At 37.5% G+C, this 23148-nt stretch overlaps 1 protein-coding gene across 1 annotated transcript in view; it reads right to left on the reverse strand.

The window, feature by feature from the left end:
• Nucleotides 1-21375, reverse strand: part of LRRC9 (leucine rich repeat containing 9) — a 121996-nt gene extending 100621 nt beyond the window's left edge. The window contains 10 exon segments of the mRNA XM_066272555.1: nucleotides 1958-2089; nucleotides 3013-3209; nucleotides 5092-5247; nucleotides 8025-8207; nucleotides 12770-12840; nucleotides 13539-13602; nucleotides 14492-14632; nucleotides 15870-16088; nucleotides 16349-16430; nucleotides 21287-21375. Coding sequence (XP_066128652.1) covers nucleotides 1958-2089; nucleotides 3013-3209; nucleotides 5092-5247; nucleotides 8025-8207; nucleotides 12770-12840; nucleotides 13539-13602; nucleotides 14492-14632; nucleotides 15870-16088; nucleotides 16349-16396 — 1211 coding nt within the window. The 5' untranslated portion in view covers nucleotides 16397-16430; nucleotides 21287-21375.
• Nucleotides 21376-23148: the final 1773 nt, after the last annotated feature.

The following is a 23148-nucleotide window of genomic DNA, read 5'->3' on the forward strand; positions in this document are numbered from 1 at the left end:
TATTAATAAAAGAGAAGTCAGTGCAATTTAAAGCACTTTAGTTATTATTTCTTAACATACATAAAAGATCACAGCTAAGGTAGCCAAGCTTGTAGTATGTGAAAAGTAAAAAACAGTCCTTGAAATTCTGCCAACATATATTTGATTTTCTCCTTAAAATGGATCAAGGTTGTTCTTATTAGAACCAAGTAAACAATTGTTAACACTTATCAACCATCAAGGCTATCTGCTTTACTATCAGGCTGACATAGTTACATAAATGGCTTTTTAGTTTTGTTGCTTCTACATACTTTTTCTCATTAACCTACTTGCTTTGTAAAGAAGCTTACTTTATGGTAAGTTAAAAAAAAAAACAAAAATAATAAAAAAAATTGTTTAGACTGAGTGAATATAAATGAAAGATGGAAAAATTATACCTGCATCTTGCAAAGGGCCACCATTCAGATTTTGCACTTGAAAAGTCAAGGTTTCTACTTGTTTGCATGGGAACTGGGATGAACATCTTTTATATGTTTGTACATAAAAATCAAGTATCGTGGTTAAGCAAACAGTGGTAACTGGTGGGCAAATGGATGTATTGATACAAAAGAAAGATTTTTAAAATTCTTTCTTCTTAAGCAGAGCCTCTCAGACTTTTCCACCAAAGTAACCACAAGGCCTTTGAGAACCACATCTAATAGAAATCAGGGCGATTGGTTTAAAGCAACTCTTAACAATCACACATTTTTTTTTCCTAAAAAGTTAATGCAAAATTTGCATTTTATTCCATTTAAAAAGAATCACAGTTTACTTCAAAACTGACTGCGAGTAAAATCATCCTTCGGGGTGATATACCAAGTCTAGTCTATAGCTTTCCAGGGGTCCTGGTCTCTCTCCACACACCCAGAGTTGCAGTAGGACTCTAAGCCAATGATTGCCCTAGACTCTAGGGCAATCATTGGCTTATTCATGGGCTTCTCAGTTTTGAGAAAAAATATTGTAGAAATGGAAAGTAATAATTAGTGATGTTTTTCTGCAAAGGCTTTCTTTTTTATTTCAAGGATCATTTATTTTTGGTTGTATCCTCCAGTTGAGGCAACACAACCACCTCCTTGTGTCTGTCTACCAGGGGGCCTTGTTTCTGAGGTGCCGGTGCCGGCTTCCGGCTTCTGTTCCTGGGAGCTCTGTTTTTGTCTGCATGCACTGTTCACTCGGATTCTTGGATTTTTAGTGTATGCTTTATTTTAACTCATGAGTCTCTGCACCCTGACTATGGCTAGCTTTAGACAACTTGGTTTGTCTTTGATCATGGAACCTCCAGGAAATTTACTAAGCGGCCTTCTCTGGTGTTTGCTAACTGCTGTTGCCAATCCTGCTTTTCTATTCCTTCTCTGTTCTAACTTCTGACCCAATAGTCAGAATCCAGGGCTAGATCTGTCCAGAAGCAAACAGTATAAGCATACATAAAATTAATACTTGAGCATAAACTGCCCATGGGCTAAGGGAAATTGGGTAAAGAGCAATGAAGTACTAGAAGGAGGTTTTCAAGGTTAGCTCATGGCAATGATGTAAACAGAAAGATGTATAGATGGTAAAGTAGGTAACTGCCAAGTCTCAATGAATGAATATTCTCTTTAAGAAGTGTTTTGGGTCCTGGCAACCATCTGCTTCTCTTCCCCTCCTTCTTCTCCTTATTACTCTCTTCCCCTTTGGCAGCTGGTGGCTCGATTGGTTTGGGTGTCGGCCTTGGGTGCTGAGGATAGCTCAACAGTTGGTCAGAGCATCAGCCCCAGATGGGGTTGCCAAGTGGATCCTGGTTGGGGTGCATGTGGGAGTATCGCTGTCTCCCCTCCTTTCACTTAAAAAAGTGTTTTGAAAATGGGACGTTTTAACATTTTTGTAAGTTGATATTTTGGTTGATGATCTTCAGCACTTAAAATTATTTTTAAAGCTATCACTGAATTCCAAACAGATTTACCAGTCATCAGATTGAGTGCCTTCTTGAAAGTGGATATTTCCTACAGTCTCCAACTCAAGTAACAAAAATGGGATAAAAAACCCACGACTTTCCTTCCTTCGCTTTACTTCAACTTGATAAGTTGCTTCAATTCTATTTAAAAAAAAAATAAAGCTATTAAAATGTTCTTCAAATCACAACATTAAAAATTCATGTTTGCTTTTTTAAAAACTAATGTTGAAATAAAGGCTTTTTGCCAATGGATAAAGAAAATGTGATGTTAATAGTTAAACCATGTAAAAGACATTCTAATTTTGACAACTAAAATCACCTCAATATTTGTTAACCACAGAATAAGTGAAGGTTAAAAGACTCTGCTTGCTCCATCACTTGCACTCAGATTACAGACAAGTCACATTATTTTTATGCTGCAGTTTCTCAGTAAAATGGCAATATTAATAATACTTAGACCCAAATAGGCTTTTTTGAAGATTATATGCAAAATGCATGTAAAGTTTTTAGCAAAGAGTTTGGCACAGAGTAAGAATTGAATAAATGTTACTTATTATTTTGTCAGCAGTATTACAGGGCAAACTAACTTATTCACTTGGTGCCCTAGTAAATAAATTTTTAAAAATCACTAGTTACTAAGTCTTCTTACTTCATATTTCTAATTGATATTCAACCTGAGTTTGTTTCTACATTATTCAAGGCAACTGTGTACAGCGTGTGCTTTGCCAGTCTCATCTATGCCATGAGTTTTTGCACCAGTAGCAGTTAATGTTAAAAATAAAAAACCTTTAATATTTTTAGTTGGCAGACACTAGAGCAGGAATGTCACAGGAAGCCACTTAGGAGAAATTTACTGTTCTTAATTAAGTATTGCCTCTATAAAAACTTCTATACCAGCTTTGAATCAAAGATGCCTGTCTCTACTAGGAAACACATTTCATGTTTTACTTAATACTATAATTCTTTCTACTCCTGAAGGCGGGAACTGGGCTCAACTGATGGCTCAGAACATTCTATCCTCTCATGTTTCAAATTTAAACACCTAGATAATTAATTAAACATACTCATCTAGTTTTTTTTTCCAGAATGTTACCCTTTCATTCAAGGCATTTAGTTTGGTCAGTATCTTCCGCTGAAGGCTTGATTCTTCAGTGACAATTTCACACTTATCTGATATTTCAAACTCATTTACTTTATTGTCATCAGATCTCTCATTTTGTCCTTTGCCAGATCCCTCGAGTTCAGCCAATTCTCGTTCCAACTGTTGAAATCAATGTACCAGAGAGCAGAATTTTTAGTGGACTCTATTAAATATATAGAAAATTTAAATTAACAAAGTAGAAATCTAGATAATAGGTCAAATTCATCAAAAAATGGCCAGCATGTGATTATAACTTTAGTACAAATTCGGTCAGCCAATTTCTTTCTACTAAGTGAAAGATAATCTTAAATATTTCAAGTGTGGCATTTCTTTCAACTGTAAATGAGAAAAGCACAGAAATGGTTTTTAAATATTACTGACAAATTTGCTCCTGTTATATAGCCAAAGTAAAATTATAATAAATACTGGTTTTGGTATAAATATTTAAACTTCAAATAATGTTACTTTTATCACACTTTAAATTTTTCAATATTTTTTCAGCCCTGGCCAGTTTGCTTACTTTTATTTTGTTTCATTTATGAATACGTTATGCTAAGGATATCATGTTTGTCCATTATGTTTGCTAAAAACATTTTTTTGATTGTCATTTGTTGTTTATTTTCATTAATGATGCTTTCTAGCACAAAAGCATTTTACTTTCTTTTTTCAATCAAATTTACATTCTGTTCCTTTGTGATTTCTAGTCTTTGTTTGGTAGGCTGAGATCAGTTAAATATATTAATCTATATATTCTTTAATTTTAAAATCTTTTCATATTTACATTTAATTCTTTTATTTATTGATTTTAGAGAAGAGAGAGAGAGAGAGAGAGAAACATTGATCCATTGTTCCACTTATTTATGCATTCATTGGTTGCTACTTGTACGTGCCCGGACTGGGATTGAACCTGCAATCTTGGTGTATTGGGATGATGCTCCAACTAACCAAGTACTCGGTCATGGCCATATTTACATTTAAATCTCTTTTCTCTCACTGGTATTTCCTTTGATAAAACGTAAATTAAGGACCCAACTTTTTTCCCCCACGGAGTTTAACTACAATACTTTTGTAACACCATTTGCTGAATAACCCATTATTTTCTTCATACTTAAAAAGTACATAGTTCTTTTATATGTGACATTCTGTTTTGAGGTAATTAATTTTTCAAGATCTACTTTTAGTAAAGGAAATCTATTTATTCTAAATATAAAAGCACACATAAGTACTAAAGTTAGCTTGATATAAAGTCCCTACCTTCTTGTATACCTTAATAATATAAGTAAAAGGAAATTTCAGCCCTTTAGACAAAAAATAATTTTTGACACAATTTACTAGTCTCTAATAAAAAAAATCAAGCTGAGCCTGAGCAGGCGGTGGCGCAGTGGATAGAGTGTCGGACTGGGACGCGGAGAACCCAGGTTCAAGACCCTGAGGTCGCCAGTTTGAGTATGGGCTCATCTGGCTTGAGCAAAAAAAAGCTCACCAGCTTGGACCCAAGGTCGCTGGCTTCAGCTAGGGGTTACTCGGTCTGCTGAAGGCCTAAGGTCAAGGCACATATGAGAAAGTAATCAATGAACAACTAAGGTGTCGCAATGAAAAACTGATGATTGATGCTTCTCATCTCTCTCTGTCTGTCTGTCCCTATCTATCTATCTCTCTCTGACTCTCTGTCTCTGAAAAAAAAAATCAAGCTGAAATAAGGCTAACAGATGTATATAACTCTAAATCATATTGAATTATTACTTAAAATTTTTTATATATTAAAATTTTTAAAGTTTTATATAGTAAGCCTATACCTTTTTTGAACTGTAGATTTCTAAGCATAGAGTGGAGCTTAAACACCTGGAATTAATAAATTTTGGAAACAAGTTTGACGTGAAACTCAATATTAATTTTAAAAAATATATATGTATATAGGTATATATATATAAAGTATAATGCTATTTTATCTATCAGTTTTCTTAAGATATAGCTACTAAAATTTTACAGTCTTAAATCTTACATTTTTTTCCACAAAGCTGAATAATTTTATTCGCTCTTCTGGCAACTTCTGTAATTTACATTTTCGATCATTCAGTTTTTCAAGGTCTTCACTAAGCTGCCTCTGAATAGTTTTTATACGCATATTGTAATAAATAATTTTTCTCATTACTATGGTCTAAAAGTGAGAAAAAATCAAAAGATTAGCTGAAATAAAAACATTATAAGTAATTATTAGTAGTATAGTATGAGTGCCATCTCTTCTAAATAACAATTTGAAAGTCTTGCATGCTCAGTTACTAATAAGGATGATGTTGAAATAATGGCTACACAGAGTTCTATAGCTAAACAATAAAATTCAAAAGATTTTCTTTGTCAATAATATTTTAAATGTGAGAAATATTCACATTTATCTTCATGATGACAACATAAAGAAACTACAGATAGAATTCAGTTTACAAAATAGTATCATTTAGCCAATGAGGCAACACTACTAACACAAATATATAACTACATTTTCCCTATTTGATTAATTCAGGGAAGAAGTAAAGAAATAAAAAGGAATTAAAAGTAAATATAATATTAAATTCATGTTTTAAAAGCATAGTTAAGAATAGGATTTCATGCGTGTTGTTTTTTTTTCAAATCTGTAAAAGAATGCTCCAAATGAACTTTTTTAGATTGAGCAAATTACTAAATTATCAATCTAATCCAACCAGACAATTCTATAAAAGAGCAGACTTATATATATCCAGTAACCTATTAGACGTTTCCCCTTGGACGTTCAAAAGATGGTTCAAAATTTATAAACTTAAAATTAAACCATAATTCTTCCTGCTAAACCTACTCTTCCCATACTCCCTCTTTTCATCAAATAGCAATTCCCTCCCTTCTTTCAGTTGCTCAGACCAATAACTTGGAATTATTCTGTACTTTTTCTCTCTGCACTTTACATCCAATCTAGTAGCATATCCAGATGTGTTCCACCTTCTAACTACTACCAAAATCTGATTACTTTTTGTCACCACCTCTACTAACACCTGTATCAAACCATCAACATCTCTCACCCAAGTTACTAGAACTTAACGGGTCTTTCTACTTTCCCTCTTTCCCCTCTAATCCTTAAATTTTAATCCATTATCCAAGGCCCTGGCCAGTTGGCTCAGCAGTAGAGTGTCAGCCCAGCATGTGGAAGTCCTGAGTTCGATTCCCAGCCAGGGCACACAGGAGAAGTGCCCAACTGCTTCTCCTCCCCTCCCCCTCTCCTTTCTCTTTATCTCTCTCTTCCCCTCCTGCACTCAAAACTTCACTGGAGCAAAGTTGACCCGGGAGCTGAGGATGGCTCCATGGCCTCTGCCTCAGGCGCTAGAATGGCTTCCGTTGCAGTGAAGCAACTCCTCAGATAGGCCGAGCATCGCCCCCTGGTGGGCATGCTGGGTAGATCCCGGTTTGGTGCATGTGGGAGTCTGTCTGTCTGCCGCCCCCCCCCCACTTTGAAATTAAAAAAAAGGAAGCTTTTAAAACATAAGTCATCTCGTCATCCCTCTGCTCAAAATTTTTCAGTGGCCCCCATCTCATTCAGAGTAAAAACCAAAGTCCTTATGGCATTCTAGTCTCATGTGATCAGCCCCCACCACTCCAGTCTTCATCTCTTACTTCTGTCCTCCTCACTTTCTTAGCTCTATCCACACTAGCCTCTTTGTTGTTCTTCAAATATGAGGCATACTCCTGCATCAGTCTTGTAGCAGGCATACTACACTCGCTGATCCCTGAACAGCTTTGCTTCCTCGCTTCCTTCGCGTGTCTGCTTGAATGTCCTTAGCAAATCCTTTCCTAACAATTCTATATAAAATAGCCAACACCCCATCCTCTGCCCCTACCAACAATCTTGTTTCCTTCACCTTTGTTTATTTTCTCTATAGCATTTATCACTAGTTGTTTCTTTATTTAGTTGCTTATCTGTCTTCTCTCAGTAAAATGTGAGCTCCAAGAAAGCAGGGATTTTGCCTGTTTAGGTCACTCTATATCTCTAGTGCTTTGAAATGTGCCTGGAATGCAATATGCATTAAATATATTTTAGATAAATGAACCAGTCAAGTTATTTCATGAAGCATATTCACCTGTTTACATTTGCAGAAACTGTCTGATGTAAAACTACAGAAATGATCGTGGAAGTTTCAAATATATGGTTGCTACTGCAGAGTTTTATTGTTACTTTTGAGTTAATATTGTTAGAGAAGGCATTCCTCCTTGGCCCTCCAATGACTCCAAACATCTGCTAGTAGACAAGTAGTCCTTTGCTTAGTACTGCAGGACAGTTTACTTCTTAGATTCGGGTGGGAAGGATGATCATCTCAGTTTTGGAAGACAGAGAGAATGGAATTTGAGAAGAAATTCTCAGACTAGCAAGAAAAGGGAACAAGTTAAGATAAAAGAATAAAGACATTCTTTATGTTGAGATGATGGATGAGCTTCAGGAAAGAAGGGGAGGGCCACATGTGGGGGCATCCACATGCTTATCATGTTCTACATACTCAAAAGCTATTTATTGGATGGTTAACTGAATGAACAAATGGGGAAGAGAGAGGCAGAAATATAACGTGGAAAGACTAGACTATTAATGAACATGATGACCCTATCCACTCCATTCTGAAATTAAAGATCCTTTGGTGGCATGTCAAAGGAGCCCTTTTACTAGGAGGTTTGCCATCACTGGTAGTCCCGGAATAGTTCTCTTCAAGATTTCAGAAATCTTCAAGATCTTGGCAGTAGGGGTGGCCCCATTTATACTTACAGGGAACCAACCCCAAATCATCGTTAACCAGATTAAAATTGACCTAATCCTGAAATACTACCATTCCCCATGGATACTTTCTAATTTTGATACATAAAATTTCAAATGAGAGCAGGTTAATTAAACTTAAGTCACAGATTCCTGATTAAGGATGCACTTACATCTGCAAGTTCCTTGACTGGCTTTGCTGACACATCAAACGTGTCAAGTCTTCGAAGGCAAGGCAAGTGATACAGTACATGCGTGGAATAATTACACAGCAGACAAACTGGGTTAGGTTTATATTGAGGATCATTCAGACATAAATCCTTTAAGTGAGGAAGCCTGGTTAAGTTAGTAAGGTCCTAAAATGGAAGCAATAATAGTGTTTAATTAATTGTAACTGTTTATTTGTAAAGGAGGGTTTGAACACTTAAAATCACCATAATGTAATGTAACACATTCTAATTATCTGCTTAATGAAGTTAAAGTCATTTAGATGGATAAAATGTTCTTTTCTAATGAAAAACATGCTAAATATATGAAGAATAGGTCATCAATATGGAATAGCGGACTCTACATAACTATGGCTGTAAAACGTACTTTTAAAAAAAGGCTAAAGAATCTTCACTAAATCCTGTATTTTATCTGGAACCTCGCAGCCAGTCACTTGAGCACATTTATTCATTAAGACAGTGTTTCCTCCTCTACACAACTCCTTTCCAACAACCACCCCCAGTGTGCCTACAGGTCTCCTCCTACTCCCTTCTCCACCGTTCCCCACACTTACCTCTTAGGAACACTGTTCGCCATTCTCCTTGGCCACCAGATCTGCTCTTCCCATCAAAGGCTATGGGACTGCTGCTCTATTACAATCACCATTAAATTCTTGGCTTTTAGTTGTTTTAATTTTTTTTTCTATAAATGCCTTTTCTACCTATTAAGGACAACTGAAACCTAGCTTTCTCCAGAGGGCCTCACTTTCTTCACAAACTATGGAGGGGGAAGGGTTGATAATGCACTTTCAGACTGTTTCTCCGTAACACCTTTCATCCTGAAGTTTCAGTCATCTTCATACCTTCTTTTATTTGGAGTCTGGCCCTTGCTTCACCCTTCAGTCTTGTTTCTTCCAGTTTAAACCCTGACATTTTCTGCTGTAGCCATACTGAACAACTTGAAGTTTCAGAATGTACTAGACCCTATCTTATCTTTAGACCCTCACTCATGCTGCTGCCTTAGAGTGTTTTGGACTTCACCTCAATTTAACCTCTTAATCTTTTAAGACCCAACCTAAAAATTGTCTTCTCTGAAAGCCCTGTTTCATCCCCCAAGCTTGGGGTAGATGCTTCTCCCATAAACTCTTAGCCACTGGCCTTACCTTTGTTATCGAGTTTGTCACTTGCCACTGCCAATTGCTTGTGCCTCCACAAGTCAATAAGCCAAGGGTCTACATGGGTGTTGGCCCTCGATCTACAAGCTAAGAATGGTGATTACTTTTTAAAGTGTTGGAAAAAAAGTAAAGAATATATTATAGAGGCCTATGTGACCCACAAAACCTAAAATATTTTCTATCTGGCCTTCTATAGAAAAAGTTTGACAATTCCTGAGATACACTCTCTTGAGAACAGGGCTTGTGTCTGGTTAAACACGGCATTCCCAACACTCTGTATTTAAAACACAGTAGGCACTAAATAAATATGTGAATTAAACTGAATGATTATTACTTTCTTCCAACCTCCACAATATCCTCATATTTTCCTCAATAATGCATGACTAGGGTGGATTCCGGGGCAGCAGGGTGCTATGGTGGGGTTGGACCTGAAAGGCTGCAATACTAGTTAAGAGAGTCAGAATCAAAGTTAAGGGAAATTTAAAACAAGAACCAGGAAGCATTAGTTCTGAAGATAAAGTGCAAATAGAATTTGGAAGCAAGTAGAAGTCAGGTTGCAAGAGTAAAAGGTAAGACAGAGCCAAGTAGCCATGCGTCTCCAAACTCTCTCTGGACAAGTGAGAATTTGGCTCATTTTAGGACCTGAGGCTGTGGGCTTTGTTGCATTCGACCATCAGTCTGGGCTAGGAGATAGTGAACTATGAAGTCTTACACAGGAACCTCCCACCTACACTCAGGAGTCAGGTGACATTGCAGTCATTTTAGTGACTGAAAATTAGTGTTGTGGTACCTGGTGGAGATAGAAAGTGGGACAAAAGTTATTTAATCATTGCCAGGATAGTATCTTTTTAGGGTGAATGGAAATGGTAGAGATAAAAATTCAAAATAAGAGTGTTTCAGAAATATTTCTAATATGAGAATAGTAAAACTTGCTGTGAATCATGTTCAATGCTTTTATAATAAATAGCCATTATTCTTACAGGAAACCTTTGTAATATTATGCCATACAATAAATTTTCACAATAATCCAGATTGAAATAAAATAGGTTATCATAATAGGACCAGTAACAAAATAGCATGTCTGTTGAGTGTTAACTGTGTACTAGTCATTATTATTCTAAGAGCTTTACATCATCACTTCAGTTATACTACATGTTACCACCATATTATGCTATGTCTGGTTTGTGGCAGGGCTAGAGTTGCAGATCCTTCTGCCTATGCAGCTAGGTTTTTCCCCACATCAGGCTGCCATGGCTAGCCAGGGTGAGGTACACTCTGTCTGGCTTCTTGGCAGGGCAATCCCTTATCTTCCCAGCATTCTGCCCTTATCTTCTTCAGCCTCGACTCATGATTCTCTCCCTCACTCTGTTCCAGCTGCACCAGGTTTCCAGTTTCTTGAATTTGCTATGTTCCTCTCCACCAATGAGGGCCTTCTCACTTTGTGTAGAATACCCATTCTGTAGGTAACTCCTACCCATGTCACGTCTGTTAGCTTAAGCATGACCCCCACAGCACTCTGAATATCTCTCTCACAGCTCCCTCTGATTCGTCTGCTGGTATCACTCAAGTATACCCTTTGATTTCTGGCCTTCACACCATTGTGCATATTGTTCTTCCATCTTAGAAGGCCCATGTGCCACCGCCTGGAAGATCCACCCACAGTGGCTGTTGAAATTCTGTCAACCTTTCAAGGTGTGACCACGTCGAATATCTCCTCTTGATTTTGGCCAAGAAAATAAAATTTTGTTTGAATTTATTTTTAAGTTGCTTAAATATTCTGCCTCATTCCACAGCTTTTTGATATCTTATATTCTTCTCTGAGTAAAAGAATGCCTATTTTAATACTGATCAATTCAAAATTATTTCTATAGTAGATTTACTCATCTTTCTTCACTATTGGAGGAAATGTTGGAATATGCACCTTCAGTCTGACACTGTCAAAATTATGAATGCCATGTTTTCACCCACATTATATGTCATATACATTAAGTCTTTTTATTTGTTTTCTCTCTTTTTTTTTAAATAAATTTTTATTAATGTTAATGGGATGACATTAATAATTCAGGGTACATATATTCAAAGAAAACATGTCTAGGTTATCTTGTCATTAAATTATGTTGCATACCCCTCACCCAGAGTCAAATTGTCCTCCGTCACCCTCTGTCTAGTTTTCTTGTTTTCTCTCTTTCATTAAAGTGCTTGACAAATGTTTATCAAGATTTATTACATCCCAAGTACTGTTTTCAGCCTTGTGAATACAGCAGTGAACAAAACAGACCAAGTTCCTGTATTCTTGAAGTTGTATTCTAGTAAGGGATGTAAAGCAGTGCCAAGAGGAAAAATAAAACAGGGAACGAGAGATGGGAGTGCTTCAGGCTGGGTAGGGTAGTAGGAGTTGTTGCTACTTTACCTAAATTGGGCAGGAAAGGCATCACCAAGAACATAATGTTTGAATAAAGTCCTGAAAGAAGTGAAGAAATGAGCCATGAAGATACAAGGGGGGAAGACTATCCCAGCAAGTGCAAAGGCCCTAAGGTGTGTGCAAGGAACAGTGAGGAGAGTGGCTGGAAAGGAGTAAGCAAAGGGGAGAGTGGTAGAAACTGTGGTCAGAGAGACAGTTTGGGGCCAAGTTTTTTTTAGTGGCTTTTACTCTGAAAGAGATGAGAGAAGCCAAGGGAGAGTTTTGGGCAGAAGAGTGATTTGATCTGATATATTTTTAAAGGAACGGGTTGCTGTGTGAAGTACAAATTGATCATAGTGAAAGGGTAAACTAAACACAGAAAGGACTGTTGGGAGGCTTCTTTTTTTCCCTCAATGCAGGTTAGAGATGATGGTGTCTTAAACCAAGTCAGTAGTGATGCAGGTGGTAACAAAATGTACATATACTGAAGGTAGAGCTAATAGAATTTGCTGATAGATTGAATGTGAAGTATGAAGGAATGCCAAGTATGAAGGGGAGACAAAGAGGACTCTAAGGTTTTTGGCTTAAGTTACTAGAAGAATGGAGATGCCATTTAGAGAGGTGGCAAGGTCTGCAGGAGAAGAAGGTTCAGTGGAGGGGAAATCAGTCTAAGTTAGGACAAGAGATGTCTATAGTTTGGGGAGTTGTTAGGGAAAGTAGAGATACCATTTTAGGGAGAACTAGTGGATCAAAGGTATTTAAAGTAATTAAATACGATGAAATTATTTACAGAATGAATGCAGAATAAGAAAATATCCCAGGGCTGACCTGGAGCAGTCCGTTTTTTAGATACCATGAAAGGATGAATAACCACAAGTATTGATAGAAATATTAGAGGAAAACTAAAAAAAGAAAAAGTAGCACCCTAAAAGCCAAGTAAGGTAAATGGTTATTTGGTTTTAATAGTGTGAGCTCATTAGGATCATTTTAATCAGCCACCTCTAAAATTTCTGTGAGTATTGGGTAGTCCAAAATAATTAAGTTACTTCTTAAAAGGGGCTATCTAGTCCATTTTTTGCAATAAGATAGCTCATGATCCAAACTGGTAAATAAAAATGTATTCCACTTAAACATACCTTTAAAGAACATATTTGATTACCAGAAAGGTTTAATATTTCCAGTTGTTCATTGGGATCAAGACATCGACCTTTCATTTAAAACACAAGATGAAAGAAAAATTATTTCTTGTTTTATCTTTTATTCATATCCTTTCATATTTCTGAATTCTATATGGGAATCATTTCTTGCATGTAAAGAAGACGAACAGTAACACTGTATAAACTGTATAATTTAGCAACCACTAATTAATGGGCAATATTTTCACATCCTATAACCATAGATTTAGAAATGCTTTGCAAAGAGGTTATACAAAAAAAGTCTAAAAGAAAGAAATGTACTTTTTGTGTGTGTGTGTATTTTTCTGAAGTTGGAAATAGGGAGGCCGTCAGACAGACTCCTGCATGGGCCCAACCGGGATCCACCCGGCACGCCCACCAGGGTGCGATGCTCTGCCCATCTGGAGCGTTGCTCTGTTGCAACAAGAGCCATTCTTGTGCCTGAGGCAGAAACCATAGAGCCATCCTCAGTGCCCAGGCCAACTATGCTCCAATGGAGCCTTGGCTGCAGGAGGGGAAGAGAGAGACAGAGAGGAAGGAGAGGGGGAGGGGTGGAGAAGCAGATGGGCGCTTCTCCTGTGTGCCCTGGCCGGGAATCGAACCTGGGTCCTCCACACGCCAGGCCGACGCTCTACCACTGAGCCAACCGGCCAAGGCCAGAAATGTACATTTTATACTGATAATATATTATTGTGGCATTATCTTACATTCCAAATGAAATAGTACATACCAATGCTGCTAATTAGATTTCCAGCAAGGTTGAGATCATTTAAATTCTTCAAGGTTTGCAAGCCCTAAAAATTTAGACAGTACATAATTTAGGAGAAATCATTAAAAACCTATATTTATAAACCATCTGATCAATCTAGTTAGTTCTCCAGGTGTTCTGAGCACTGAGCACAGAAGTAAAGAGGGACCCTCGTGAAGCCATCTTTGTTTCTCTGGAACCTGGAGACAGCTATGGGAGTTAGAGGGAGCAGGGAGGGATATGGAGAGAAAATGAGGAAGAGGAATAAAAAAAGGCACAGAACACATAGAGTGTGTTTATAACTAAGGCAAGTTATAAAACTTCTTTAAACCTTTTTTTTTGTGAGAGAGAGAGAGAGAGAGAGAGAGAGAGAGAGAGATAGTGACAGACAGGAAGGGAGAGAGATGAGAAGCATCAATTCTTCATTGCGGCACCTTAGTTGTTCATTGATTGCTTTCTCATATGTGCCTTGACTAGGAGGCTACCGCAGAGTGAGTGACCCCTTGCTTAAGCCAGTGACCTTGGGCTTCAAGCTAGCGACCTTTGAACTCAAGCCAGTGACCATAAGGTCATGTCTATGATCCCATGCTCAAACCAGTGACCCTGCACTCAAGCTGGTGAGCTGGCGACCTCGGGTTCCAAACTTGGGTCCTCTGCATCCCAGGCCAAGGCTCTATCCACTGAGTCACCACTTGGTCAGACAAACCTCTTTTTTTTTCTTAACCTCCAAAGAGGAAACAACACTACCTCTCAGGCTTGGTAGGAGGAGTAAAGAAAATAATATATATGAAGTTCTCTATGTGAGTTCTTCCTACTAACAATAATTAAACTCATCATGAATATTTAGGCTCTTAAGCATAATGTGATCTTGGACATTCTGGTTTAAACTCCATAGTAGTAATTAACTTTACTAATATTCAGTGAAATTATCTTACCTCAATATCTTTAACTGCATTGTTGTTCAGCCAAAGAACCTCCAATTTCAATAATTTCTCTATATTTTCTATTTTGGAAATTTTATTATAATATAAATATAGTTTTTCTAAATCTCTGCATTTTTGAAGACCTTCAATTTTCTGTTAAATAGAAGAACAGACTGAGTAGTGTTAACTTATGTTTTGCCATAATAAGTACATTTTTCCTCTCTCTCTTTTTTTTAAGCAAGAGAGAGAGAGACAGACAAGAAGAGAGAGAGATGAGAAGCATCAAGTCATAGTTGTGGCACCTTAATTGTTCATTTATTGCTTCTCATATGTGCCTTGACTGGGGAGGAGAGGTGGCCTCCAGCCAAGCCACTGACTCCTTGTTCAAGCCAGAGACCTTTGAACTCAAGCCAGCGATGATGAGGTCACATCTATGATGCCACACTCAAGCCAGATGAGCCAGTGCTCAAGCCAGAAGCCTTAGGGTTTTGAACCTGGGTCCTCAGCATCCCAGGTCAACACTCTATCCACTGCATCACCACCTGGTCAGATTAAGTACATTTCTTTTTAAAAGTTACATTTTACTGCAAAACCAATATCCAGCAAATTAAATTTCAAAAAGAAAAACAAATAATCTATCTACCTAAATACAAATTTATATTCTCTTTAAATTTAAATCAACTTTATACCTAATTTCATATGGCTATAATCATAATACCTATACAGTTTTGTTTTTCTAACTTAAGACCATCTATAATGTTTTCATAATTTTCAAATTATAATATTTATTAATTAAAAATATTTTATGAAGTTTATAATCATTTTCTTTGTAACATGTAGGTTACAAATAACCCTACATGTAGCATATTGTTATTTTAAAATTTTAGCTTTTATAAATAATGCTGCAATAAATAACTTCATGCATATAGTTGTTTATTGCTGATCTATTTCTCTAGGGCAATATCTTAGAATAAGGATTTCTGAGTCAACCTTCCTTTGGCTTTTCATATATTTTGCAATATTGTTTTTCAAAATAAATGTTACAATTTTTGCACTACCTATACTATCTAAATGAATTGATTTTATTACTAAGCAATAATGGCTATTATTTAGTCTGATTACTAAAATGTAGATATGTCTATGTTTTAATTTTTCATTTCTATTTTTTCTTTGTATAAATCTATTTTCATCTTTTGCTCATTTATTTATTTTTGTTTTCTTTTTTGTTTTACTAAAGGATTTTATTGCAACTCATCAAGTATGGTCTTTCTTTCCCCCTCACTTATTTGTTTTTATCCATGTGTTAAGCATATATTTCAATAAATTATTTTTCCAAAGCCAAAGAATTCAGTATAAAATATTTCATATGAAGTTATATCTTTAGACTTACCTCTAGACAGCATTCGACAATCCAAAGTTCTTTGAGTTGTAAACAAGTCTCTATTCCTGAAATTTCTTTTATATCTTGAGCCACGATTGTGAGACTTGTTAAATTAGGAAATAATGATAATCCAACTATACGGGGGTACTCTGAGAAAAACATCTCCAGTTTTGTAGTATTTGGTCCTTCTTGTCCAACCATCTCATAAGATAAACCATTGCATAAACACTGTTTTCAAAAAAGAAAGTGGGTATTACCTATTTAGGATAATAAAAAATTATCTTTGCCTAGAAATTATAAACAGTCAATTGCACTAATGCCATTGACACAAGAAGGAATGTTGTACCCCCCCTACACACACACTTTATATATATATATATATAAAATTTTTCTCTGATTCCAAAGGTCACAGAGCAGAAGAAATGTCTAGGTAAGCTCCAGAAAGCAGCTTGCAAACTTGGTTGAAAATAAATTTGGCTTTAACTCACCAGTTCTTTGATTATTTCTTCTTGCTTTAAATTTTCACATTCAGTCATCTTCCATTAAAAATAAGGGTCATAATAATATTATCTATTAAGGAAAATTAAAAATTAAAATAAATACTAGAATTATGGCATTCCACATTAAAAGGGTCCTTAAACCTACTTACGTGCAACTGCTTTGTGGCTCACAACTCTTCAGATGGTACATTACCAACTATCTGTCTGGGCCCCAAGACAGTCCGTCCCATCTCTAGTTTTCAGTTAGAAAGTTATTTTTTATTCTGAGTTTAATCATTTCTTCGTAATACCTTCCCATTTGTTCCTATTTTACCTTCTCGGTTGAAATAAAACAAATGTAATTTTCTTCCACACTATGAGCCTTTATCACTTGAAGGATATAGTCATTTCTCATCTGTACCCTAACCTTGCCCCCAGTTCATGTCGTTTAGTTCCCTAAGTGTACTTAGTGAACAAAGAAAAGAATCCTTAGGTTAGCGACATATATGGCATGGTAATAAATGTTTATTAAAGTGAATTTGCCAACTTCTTTTCAGATGATATAAGCTAATTAATAACTAAATAACTCTAAAAAAAGTTAACCCATTTTTTCCTAATTTTAAATACTTTCATTATGATATTCCAGATATATACTATTTTAAAAATATAGGAGTCCTAGTTTTAATATTATGACATGACAAAGCAAGGTGTAGAAATGGAGTATATTGTGATCCCACTTTTTAGAATAATAACTACCACAGACACATGTGTATGTGTGGATGCATGTGTGTATATGATTATGCAAAAATAAAATATGGAAAGATACATAGTAAGTTGTTAACACTAGTTATCTTAGATGCAGGTGAAAGCATAATGTAGGCAGTCATGTTGAATAGGATTAGAACTAGGCAAAGAGAAAAAAAAAACCTCACGCTTTTTTGAAAACTATGTTCAGTATTGTACAGCATAATTATATAGTCATTTGCTTATTCATTCTATTAGTAAACATTTGTACTGTTTCCAGTTTGGAGCTAAATAGTACTTCTCTGAACATTTTTGTCACACAGGTACACATTTCTACTTGGTTAGTACCTACCAGTGGAATGAGAAAGAAACTATTGTTTCTTCCAACATAGATGATTCTCATAAACACAACGTTGCACAAAGGAAGCCATACAATGAGTACATACACTGTGTGACCCCATTCATTTAAAATTTGGAAACAACTAATCTCTGATAACAGAAGTCACGATAGTAGGTAACTTTCAGGGGTGAGTAACTAGTAGGAGGCAAAGACGGGTTCTGTAGTACTGATGAAGATATATTTCTTGCCTGGCCTGTGGTGGTGCTGTGGATAGAGCGCTGACCTGGAATGCTGATGTTGCTGGTTTGAAACCCTGAGCTTGTCCGATCAAGCACATACGGCGAGCAATGAATAACTAAACTGAAGCAACTATGAGTTGGTACTTCTTGTCCTCCCCCCACATTGTAAAATAAAAAAATAAAACAAACAAAATACACATATATATTTTTCTTGATCTGGGTGCTGAATAAAGGAATATATGTTCACTTTGAGAAAATAAAATTAGATTCCTAAGATATATGTTATACCTAAATGAAATTTTACTTAAATATTTTTTTAAAAAACATTTGCCATGCTAACTTTTCTTCATTTATACAAAGTAATGTGGGAAGTGAGTCATGAAGATACATGGGGGAAGAATATCGCAGTAAGTGCAAAGGATCTATGTTGAGTGTGTGCAGGGAACAGTTAGGAGACCAGAGGGCTGGAATGGAGTAAACAAAGAGGACAAGGTAGAAGCTATAGACCATATATATAATATATATTGATATATATATAAATTAAATTATATATATTTATATATAAATTAAAATTTTAAGGCAAAAAAATGGTGGCTAGAATCCATGTAATTACCTAACTTATCTCCCCAAATACCATTGGAATAACTAAGGGATTATAAAAACAAGAAAAAAATGTGTAGTAGTGCTAGGAAAAGAGCAGTGATTGTCAAAATGTTGAGAAAGGTCTTTTGAATGAAAATAAACCAAGTGGTATCAGATCAAGAGAAAAGCCCATCAAACCAGCCCCATATTCAAGGTATCAGAGAAAGAAGTTTAACAAAACTATACTAAAAATTTTCCCAAACTCAGATCAGCAATGATTGGGAAGAGGATGGCTATAGCCATCCAAAGGGACCAAATCGAAGGATTCTGAGATCTGCATCAGAGTACTGCACACAGTCTGTAATTGTACTCGGGCTTCGTAAACTGGGAACATCGTTCCACCGTGCTAAGTGGAGGAGGGGAGAGAACTTGGCTAACATTACAAAGAAAAAATCATCTAATACACTCAATTCTCTGCTCATTCATTCACTCATTCATTAAGTGATGTACTGAGGGGCAAATATCTTCCAGTTGGAGAATGATGGGGTGGGAAGAAAGAGAAGAATTCTTTGGTAAGTTAATATTTGGGCAAAGAGCTGAAGAAAAGGAGTATGAGCAATGAGGAAACCTGAGGAAATGCATTCAGGCAGAGGCTGAGCAAATGCAAAAAAAGGGGGGGTGAGAGTATACTTGGCATGTTTGCCAAAGAGCAGGGGACATGATGTGTCTGGAGCACAGCCAGGGAAATGGAGACTGGTAGGGGGTGAGGTCAGAGAGGTGCTGCAGGGCCAGGTCATGTGCTATCTTGTGAGGCCCTTGTGAGGATTTTGGATCTTATTATGAGTGAGATGGAAAGCTGTATGAAGATTTTGAGTTGAAGAGTAACATGAACTGTCTTAAGTTTTGAAAAAGATCACTTTAGCTAGTCTGTTGAAAATAAACATGTAGGGCAGAAGCAAGGACAAAATTAAGGGATAGTTGTAATAATATAAGTGAGAGAGGATGGTGGTTGGGGTAAAAAAACAACAACCTCTGTCATTAGCAGTATTTCACTACCTCCATGCAGTTCTCAGCTCACTGCAATCTGTTTGGGGACACCTCAGGCCACTGCAGTTTCTTTTAGCAAGGTAAACAATGACATAATTGCCAAAGACACTGGCCATGTTTCAGCTCTTAACTTGACTTTGACATGGCGTTTGACAATGCCGATGACTCTCTTCTTTAAGTTTTCCTTTTTGGTTTGCTTTTTCTCCTTGGCTTCTTGCTACTTGTTATTTCAAACTTACTTTCCTGATCAATTGTTTCCTTCTTGGTGAAAAATTACTAATCCGTCTCTTCCTCTTCCTGGTGCAACCGACCAACAACCCACACGGAAAACTCCATCTTAATGTGTCACAGGCATCTCAAATTCAGTATGCTCAAAACTGAACTCATCATATTTTCCAGCCAGCCTGCTTCTCCTAATGCATGCCTTCTCTTGATAAATGACACCATCTTTTTAATAATCCATATCCAAGGATTTACCTTCAACCACTCTTTTACTGTTTCCCCCATGCTCACTCACTCATTAAATCCTTCTGCATATACCTCTTAAATGTCTATCAGATTTTCCCTCCTCTCCATTCCAATCGCCTCTTCTTTGGTTCAGTCTCACATCATTTCACCTTAACTAGATGTCCTCCCTAGAGTCCCACTTCCCTCCAATCCATCCTGTCTACACTACTGTGACAGCCAGCCTCCTGAAAGGTTTAAATCTGCTCACCTGAGTCCCCACGGAAAGTATTCATGGTTTCTGTGCTTCGACTCCTGCCTACCTCTCAAGCTCATCAACCACAAACTCCCCAGAGCACCCCAGGCTTTGGCCACAACTATATTTCTCTGAACAAGATGGGATATTTCTATATTTTGACATATGCTGTTTACCTAACCTAAAATGTCTTTTTCCTTGACTTTATAGTGTACTCCATATATCCTTAAAGACTTAAATCAAATATTTTCTGTGTAAAGAATTTCTCTCTGGTAGTTAATATCATTCTCTTTTTTTTTTTTTAAATTTTTTTTAAATTTTATTTATTCATTTTAGAGAGGAGGGGGGGGAGAGAGAGAGAGAGAGAGAGAGAGAAGAGAGAGAGACAGGGGGGAGGAGCTGGAAGCATCAACTCCCATATGTGCCTTGACCAGGCAAGCCCAGGGTTTTGAACCGGCGACCTCAGCATTTCCAGGTCGACACTTTATCCACTGCGCCACCACAGGTCAGGCTATCATTCTCTTTCTTGTAACTCCAGTGAAGGCCTGCAAATATGCCCTAGATATGGAGCCTGTCCCACTGTATTGGGTTGCTTTCAGGTCTCTCCTCCCTACAAGATTCCATGTTCATTGAAGGCAGGGGCCATGAACTTATCACAGTGTCTAGCACACACATGATGTTTGATAAAAACTGTGTTGCGTGGTTTGAATTGTCATACCACAGGGTCCTTTATGGTATAAAACTTGCTAAACATGACCAATTAGAGTATAAAAGTAATTAGAATGCTAAGGACCATGTTTCTGTCTGCTATGAGAATGGGGTAGGGTGCCATTCTGAGAAAAATCAAGTTTCTTTTCTATAAACTAGAAGCCCCGTGTCATCAAACTGTTTCCTCTCTTGGGTATAAAGTGATCAGAATTCATTCATGATCATTGATGGCCAAATGCCCTTGTGGCTGTATCAAGTGAGCAGTATCAAGTCTGGGGAAGGAGCACTTGGTTCTCTCTGCTCAGTACCTTAACCGGGTCAGTAAAGGCTGCACAGTGGCTATGGGCCACCATCCCTTTCCTTCTCTTCTTAAGTTATTCTCTGGTCACTGATGGCCTTAGATAAAGCCAGGGCACTGTCTCTCATTATTATCTCCATTGTGCCATTCCTGAATCCTCTGAACTCAACTTTGCTTCTTTCCTGTCTTCCTGCTTGTGTGGATGGAGACGGACAGAGGGGAGCAAAGACTCCCAGGGCCAGGCAACACGCGATATACTCCCAAAGACCACCAGGTGACAGACACTCACCGTAGCCCAGACAGAAGATGGATTTCCGCACAACTGAAACAGAGCAGCGTCCACTCCGACCTCTCAAATTCTTGTGCTGCAGGAGCAGGCGCGGCACCGTCTCTAGGCCCAGGCCGGATGTGTACACGCTAGCCTAGCGGTTACCTAGGAAACCCCTCCCAGCCTCTCGTGACCTCGCAACCAGGACGGAGATAAAAGGGGAGGGGAAAGTAGCAACCGACCCGTTTCTGTATCACGTGGCTTCAACCTCCAACCAATCAGCAGAATTAGGGTTCACCCGGAAGACCCCGCTGGTGCTCCTTGGAAATAGTGGGTGCTTCCCTTCTGTGGGTCTTTTCGTGCTGGCGTGCAACCTCCCACCTGCCTTCGCTGGATCAGGGGACGGAACTGGAAGCAACGAGTTGTGGGCATCGTGGCAGGGACCTACCTAGTCGTTGCCTCCTCGAGTCCAGGCTTCCTCCCATCGAACATCTTTGACGCTCAGGTCCTGGTAGCCCGGATCCTCGCTGGACTGGAATCCCCAAAGTGTGACACTGTGATGTCATAAGGAGACCGGACGACCGTGACGGCCCGGATCCCCCGCGACGTGGCCTTCCTTTCGCGGCCCTTGACCGCCGCTGGAAGCCGCTGAGCCCAGATCCAGCCGAATGGAAGGACTGCGCAGGCAGACGAGCAGCCCCCAGCCCCCCCCCACGTGCCCTTGGGCGAAGAGATGGGCCTTCCAAGGGTCTTCTTGTCCTGTTCTCTGAGGACAGGCCTTTGAGGGCCATTTAAATATTCTAAAAGGTTCAGGAGGCAAAAAATATTTATAAAAATAAAGTAAAATTTAAAGAGAGAGGGGGAGGAACTTTTAAGAGTGAGCAGAGGGGCTGAGAAATGCATAAACATAGTAAAAGGCAAATCAAAGTAAAGGCAGCTCTCATTTCAGTCTCTAGATTGGCGCTGTCCAATGTGGTAGCCAGAGCCATGTGGGGCTCTTGAACACTTGAAATGTGTCTAGTCAAACTGAGTTGTGCTGTCAAATGCACATTGTATTTTGAAGACAATATGAAAAAAACTATTTTTTGTATTGATTGCATGTTGAAATATTTTTGATATATTAGGTTAAATAAAAATGTATTATTAAAGTCCCTGTTTCTCTTTACTTTTTAAGAGTAGTCATTAGAAAATTTTAAGTTACACGTAAGAGTTATGTTTCTGTCGGACAGTGCTACTATTATGTTTTTGTGGTTCAGTTGGTTTGTGGAGAATATTTATGACTGTAAATTCATGCAAAATAGTGTCTGTAATGCTCATTTCTGACACCAGATGGCCACTTTATTCAATAGATTCTAGTTTTAAACCACTTTCTCAAGAAAAATACAGGAGTGCAGATTTTAAAAATATTTCCATTAATTTAACAACTACCAGCAATTCAAAATATTTATCATGATTCAATTAATATTCACTGTTGTAAACATGCATAACCATAGAAAAAGGTTAATTTTTCCTCTACAATTTTATTTCACAGAAATTTGCTTTCATTTGTCATTAATTGATTGATATAAACAAGTAACTTTAAGAACATTAGTTCTGGATTAAGCTCACAGGTTTGGCTAGCCAGCAATCGAGTTTTACTTGCTGTATAGCTGTAAACTAATAACCACTGGTGTATTGCCTTTGCCCTAGTAATTCTTAAGAAAGAATGTTGTTAACATATTCCAGATAGTATTTGGAGCAAGAGGTGATTACATTTAAAAGCCATAGGAGGAATACAAAAGGAGTGATCAGTTTTGTTAATCTCTTTTTCTCACATTAAAGTTTATGATATGGTTTTATGTGTCCGTTCATGAAACAATGCAAATTGAAACCACTAAAAGTCC

The sequence above is a fragment of the Saccopteryx bilineata genome, chromosome 4, assembly GCF_036850765.1.
Source record: "Saccopteryx bilineata isolate mSacBil1 chromosome 4, mSacBil1_pri_phased_curated, whole genome shotgun sequence".
Classification (NCBI taxonomy): Eukaryota; Metazoa; Chordata; class Mammalia; order Chiroptera; family Emballonuridae; genus Saccopteryx; species Saccopteryx bilineata.